Below are 6,358 nucleotides of genomic sequence, written 5' to 3' on the forward strand. Positions count from 1 at the left end.
AGGACCACTGGGACATTTAGTTCGACTGCGGTGTAATAAAACAGACAACAGCGCGACAGCAAACTACAGTCTGATATCCTGGTTTTAGGAGACGTTCACAGTCTCCAGTTTGACAACAAGACTGAGAAAGTGAAGACCGGCATTTTCTACTGTATTACATCGTGCAGTCTGGGATTACAGGGCGGTGTTATTATGGTGAGTAAAGGCATTTGTATGAATAAGAAACATTTTCATTCGTTATGTTATACCTAGCTAAGAAGACAGACTGAATGAAGGAAAACGATGTAAGCTAAAGTCAGCAAACGCTTCTTTTCATGATAACGGAACTAGCTAGCTAATAATAGTTTCTCTTTAGCTTAATCCAGTCTACCGGATAGACCATGGCCTTGTAGTGTTAAAGTAACCTGGTAGTGTTACAGTCACCTGGTTGATCCTCATCTGGAGCAACCATGTGATTTAGCTTTACCTATAGAAACGTTCGTTACTGGTCGGCACAATTGCACGATTGAAGGGTAATGAGACGCCTGCTGAGCTGGGTCTCCTGTGCCCATAAAATTATCCGGACCGTTTGGCTGCAGCCAAACATGTCCCCCCTCAGGTCAAGAAACACCTCTCACCTGCTGTGCATCTCGTCTTTGCAGGGAGACAGAGTTTGCAATGGGACGCACAACAAGAAGGCTCTGCTTTCAGACCCTCAGCTGTTTGAAGACCAGTTTGAGGAGCTCGTCACAGAGCTCACAGAGAGAGACTTTACAGATCCCGTGCTGGCAGACGCATTGAAAAGACTGAGAGAGGTAAGTATATATGACTAGTCTCTTGTTTCGTTTAGCAGACGGGGACAATGATATGTAGAGGTTCATATGTGTTCTTGTTTAAGGTTTTGGTATACAACACTCCTGGAGGAAAGAGGAACCGAGGCCTGTCTGTGATTGGCTCACTCAGGGAGCTTGTCCCGCCCTCCCAGCTTACCCAGGACGCAGTGCAGCGGGCTCTGTTGGTCGGCTGGTGCATTGAACTGGTGAGGGTTTGGTATGCATGCTAAATTAAATGTCTGGCAGTGTTTCATTTATTCTTTTACCCATTAAAAGTCAGTGTCGGTCACAGGTGATTTTAATTCTATTCCAACCTAATTAAGCATCAAGATGTTAAGCTGCTTTAAAAGATTGCACTAAATAGTTATGACCTCCTTTAAAGTCTGCAGTCTTCAGTGGGGACTTGGGACCACAATAAGCAGTACAAACAATATTGTTACTATTTTAACCAATAAATTTACACATGTTAAATCGTGATTTATCTTTAGTCATCGTTTAGGCTGGATTTTACTAAATTGGAAGGCATATGCAGCTCTGTGTTCCTTTAATACTTTCTCTCATGAGCAGACTCTTGACTGTAGCGTTGACACTTTGCACAAGTGCTACGTTTTCTAATTTAGGTGTTGCCACTGTGTGTCTGATACTTGCAGCTTCAAGCATTTTTCCTCGTGGCAGATGACATCATGGATGGATCTGTGACTCGGAGAGGGCAACCCTGCTGGTACAAGAAGGTGAGATTTAATATATTCCAGAAAAAGAGACTAGTATGAGTTTGTGCTGTGGTTATTTTCCCACTTCCCTGTGGTTACCTATATAAATCCTACCTATTGGTTTGTTTGTTTTTTGTTTTTTTTATAGGATGGAATAGGTCTGGATGCCATTAATGATTCCTTTCTATTAGAGGGGTCAATCTACAGACTGCTTCGCAGATATTGCAGGGATCAGCCCTACTATGTTCACCTCCTGGAGCTGTTCAACGAAGTGAGTCTTCTTGGCTGACAGTGTGCTTGTGCATCTGGCAGCAAATTAATCACTTTGTTCGTAAAATGTATGCAGTAACTGCTCTTAAAAGCCAACCGAGAGCCTGCTGAAGAGGTCATGACTGTGGTTATGCATGATTTCACTCAAATGTCCAGCTTGAGCAATATATTATTACATAGTTAAATCCAGCTCAACACTTAGCCATCTTCAGCATTGTCCACTGTCCACGAACTACTCCTCAGAAAATGCAAAACATCCATCAATCCATTTTCTTTACCACTTATCCCGTTCGTGGCAGTGGGGAGGTGGCTGGAGCCTTTCCCAGCTGCCATAGAGGGAAGAGAAAAAATGTCCTTTACAACATTTTCCTCAAGCCAACACTGTCATCTTGCTGATGTGTGTTTTGTTCAGCCAACCAATTTAATCAGCCTGCATATTTAGTTTGTCATAAAAACTAACCACAAAATTTTCAACACAGTTTCCTAATTCTTTAATTAAAATCTCTCAAATGATTCATCAGCTGTCAAAATATTTGCTTATTAAGTGACGGACCAGTTATTTGAGAAACTCAAGTATTTGCCAGTTTTTATTTACTCTGTGTGTTTTCTTCTTTCTTTTTCCCTCAGGTCACTTTCCAGACAGAACTCGGTCAGGCTCTGGATCTCATGACTGCTCCACCTACACAAATTGACCTCAACAGATTCACCATCGAAAGGTAAGAAGGGGAGAGAGTGTTGAAAGATGACTGTTGCTTATTACAACAAGTATTTATTTATTTCTTTTCTTTTTTCTATCTTAAAGGTATAAAGCAATTGTAAAATACAAGACTGCCTTTTACTCATTTTACCTCCCAGTGGCAGCTGCAATGTACATGGTGAGTGTGTCAACTTTATGTTGCATAAAAATAGAGGTAAAATAATACAGCTGTAAAACACTCTTTGTACCTTTTTCTTTTCCAGGCAGGAATCAGCAGTGAAGAAGAGCACAACAACGCCAAGCACATCTTACTTGAGATGGGGGAGTTCTTTCAAATACAAGTAACTACTTTTCCTCATCATTGACCTTCATAGCATAATATTTCCCATTCGTTAGCTGCACGTGTTGCATAATACGCTGCTGACTGTTCTGTTTTAATGACCGTCTGATGTATTCCTTCGCAGGATGATTACTTGGACTGTTACGGTGACCCTGCTGTGACAGGAAAGATTGGCACAGACATTCAGGACAACAAATGCAGCTGGCTGGTAGTGACAGCCTTGGAAATCATGACTCCTAAGCAGAGAGAAGAGCTGGAGGTTGGGCCTCATTAGATAAATGTTTCTCTTCTGATCACGTGAAATTAATAAATATGTGGCAGCGTTGGGTTGCTGCACATACTGAGCAGGAATTCCACTGTAGAATTTTCATTTTGATGATGCTTAGCTGTACGTGTCCTTGTTATTTATCCTTTAAATGTGCAATTTGTATGGTTGTTAGTTTTAAAACATTTTTTTTAATCAACTGATATAATGAGCAAAATAATAATATTAACAGTATTAATACATTATGTTGCAGAGAAAGTAGCAATCTCTCTATCTAGCCCTGTTTCTTACATTCTTGTAACATTGTACTTGAGGGGGTGATTTTGAGTTAACATAGCATCTCATCTAGAGAGAATTTTCATACAGACAAGAGAGTAACCACTGTTTGTGTATACCGTTGTTAGACTCTGCAGTAACATAGAATAAACATCTAGATCTGCTGCCGGGGAAGCTTCATTATTCATGTCAGCTGGTTGCAGAAATTAGTCCTTGGCATCGCCAGATGTTGCTAGGGCCTCAGTCACATACCATAGAGACCAGTCAACGGTTACACTCTATTGTCTGCTTGTTGTACAACAAGTTGAGATACATCCAACTACACAGCAGCTTGGTTTAGTGCTGGCAGTTATGCAGCTCTATGCTCTAAAGCTCGCATTGCTGGCTTGCGTCTTCTATAAGAAATCAATACTAGTTTCTGGTGGAGTAGTGGTTGAGCTCTGTTTGCGTCATATGACATAAAATTGCTAATCTTACCCTTAACTTTGCTTAGCTGAAACTTTGTTAATAGCAGATATTCAATGTTCTGGGCATCCAGAAAATTCCCCTGATGTATGTAATCTTTGGTACAGTTTAAGTCGGTATTAAAACGTCTACACCTTTAATTCTTTGACCTTCATCTGTTCCCACCTTGTTTAGACTCATGACTGGAGTCATTTGTTAGTGTTAACAAGTTCATTTTGATCTCCTCCTCAGGGATGTTATGGACAACATGATGAAGCCAGTGTGGAAAAGGTCAAAGCACTGTACAACAGCCTGCAGATGCCATCATTGTACCAAAAATATGAAGAGGAAAGCTACCAGCGCCTACAGAAACTCATCGCCAGCCACGCACAAAATCTTCCTCACTCTGTTTTCCTCAATTTTGCCAAAAAAATCTACAAGAGAAACAAGTGAGATGGCTTGCTGCTTTGTAGAAAATATGTTAACAGCATCAAATACATAAGTCTGGTGACTCGTATGAATATGCACAATCAGGTCCTCTCTTATTTAAGTAATGTGTTTCAGACTTCAGCAGTGTAACCCAGTCAGGACTTTGACTGTTTAACAGACGATGTCCTCTGTCAGAGGAATCTGACTAATAGAAGGATAACTTTGGAGTGAATCACAAAGGGTCTGATTTAACTTCAGTGTTTGCCTGAACTGAGGAACACATGAGAGGGATGATAGATTAATGGTTTTTTGATTGCATAATAAATGGGGCAGCACATAGTTGAATGCTGATGGCAGAGGACAGATGATGAAAACTGACAAACTGTTCCATATGTTTTATAGTGTTTAAAGTCCGTACTAGCCAAGAATTTATTGCTTTTAATAAATAATATATAGTGTATGAACAAACATGGTTGTGTACATTTCATCTTTTTGTGTGGTTGCAGATTTAAACAATTGATAAAGCACACTACTTTGATATGAAATAACATGCTTCGTCACAGAACCACAGTCAATTTAGAATCACCAATTAATCTAATATGCATACAGATGAGGACAGGAATATCATCACAATAAACCTCACCCCACCCCACCCACCCAATCCTGTTGTGTTGTTAAAGACACAAAGGAATTTTTAGCACAGCTTTTCCAAACATCCTGGTTTTATTTTGTATGCTTACATTATTTTACTTTCCTCACACAAATCAAAGTTATTAGCCACCATGATGCTAATAGTCAATTGTGTATCCAATTTGCCGGATAACAGCCTGTAGTCAGTTGTTCTTGTTTTCACCAAGCCTCACATACATTTGAGCAATCTCAGCCCAGCTCTTAAGCGCCTCCAGATTTGATGGCCTTCTGGCATGGACCTCGGTCTTCCCGACAGATTTTCAAAGTCAGGGCTTTGTGCAGACCAGTCTGTAACGTTCACTTTGGCCGTCTGGAAGCAGTTCTTCAACAGAGGCAACAAATGTTTTAAGTCACTGTCACCTTGGAAAACAAAGCGATGACTGCTTGAGGTTTTCTTTAAGAATCTTCACATATCATTATTTCTTTGTGATTCCTTCCATTTTCATGAGATTCCCAATTCCAAATGCACTGAAGCATCCCCACAGCATTGTACCCCCAATTACCTTGTTTCACTGTAGGGAGGGCGTTCTTTGGGTTGTATTTCTCTCCCTTCTTTCTCCAAACATAAGCAGCATCCCTGCTCTAGTTTAGGCTCATCTGAGGAAAGCACACAGCATACTTAGCATACTTTAGTCTGACTTCAAAATCTCTCGCAGTTTTTCTTTCCAGAGTGTTTGAAATCTTTTGCTTCCTACGTGTACGAGTCTTGGTCTGTACTGTGTGGCTCCCTTTGAATTTCTTGATGATACTTCTCACTCCAGTTCTTGACACTTGGATACGCTGTTTTATATCCATCTACTGCTTTATGAGCATGAATAATTCTTTTTCTTGACCCATAACTGATATCTTCTGTTTTTGGCATGACTCAAGTGACGGCTCAAACCCTTGCTGACATTTTTATACTGTGTGTAAATTGGAGAATAACCATCAGTTTTAGCTTTGAGCACTACAAAATTAAAGCACGTCATTGCACAGCAGTGGTTCGTGATATAGCTCAGTAAAAAGATCAGTTTTTCAGTGGGCTAATAATATTGATCATGGTATTTTTTTCTGAAATAATTTTGTTATTATGTACAAATAAAAAATATTTTGTGTGTGTGTGTGTGTGTTGGGAGGGGATAATAATTTTGTCCTTTTCTATGTGTATTTAAATTGCAATTAAAAGCAATTAAATATGACCTTTTTTGTACATGAGTTAATTTTCTGTTAAAATAATCACTAAATGCATAAATCATGATAACTGAGGGGTGAACACTTGAGACTCATTACTTTAAGGAGGCAAAGCTAAAAAGGACTATAGATTAACTCAATGTGATGATAAGGCGAGGGGTAAGGGGTGTGGTTTGATCGGGGGAGGTGGGGGGATTTCTGGATGCTCGCGAGAAGACAGATGCTGAGGCTGTTCGAGATTCACATTCTCACGGA

General features: G+C 40.0%; 1 protein-coding gene across 1 annotated transcript; it reads left to right on the forward strand.

Moving 5' to 3' along the window:
* fdps (farnesyl diphosphate synthase (farnesyl pyrophosphate synthetase, dimethylallyltranstransferase, geranyltranstransferase)) lies at nt 1–4,711 on the forward strand. Its single transcript, XM_031734123.2, has 10 exons — nt 1–195; nt 642–794; nt 878–1,018; nt 1,463–1,543; nt 1,671–1,793; nt 2,420–2,508; nt 2,595–2,667; nt 2,753–2,830; nt 2,954–3,088; nt 4,067–4,711. Exons 1-10 carry the CDS (start codon nt 193–195, stop codon nt 4,265–4,267), a joined length of 1,077 nt encoding a protein of 358 aa, XP_031589983.1. The 5' UTR covers nt 1–192; the 3' UTR covers nt 4,268–4,711.
* Nucleotides 4,712–6,358: the final 1,647 nt, after the last annotated feature.

Source organism: Oreochromis aureus, linkage group 11 (genome assembly GCF_013358895.1).
Source record: "Oreochromis aureus strain Israel breed Guangdong linkage group 11, ZZ_aureus, whole genome shotgun sequence".
In the NCBI taxonomy this organism is placed as follows: domain Eukaryota; kingdom Metazoa; phylum Chordata; class Actinopteri; order Cichliformes; family Cichlidae; genus Oreochromis; species Oreochromis aureus.

What these genes read in the sequence shown, in the direction of transcription:
- fdps (XM_031734123.2), top strand. An exon ending in CATTGAAAAGACTGAGAGAG is followed by an intron (nt 795 to 877) that starts GTAAGTATATAT and finishes TTCTTGTTTAAG; the next exon opens with GTTTTGGTATACAACACTCC. An exon ending in TGGCAGCTGCAATGTACATG is followed by an intron (nt 2,668 to 2,752) that starts GTGAGTGTGTCA and finishes TTTCTTTTCCAG; the next exon opens with GCAGGAATCAGCAGTGAAGA.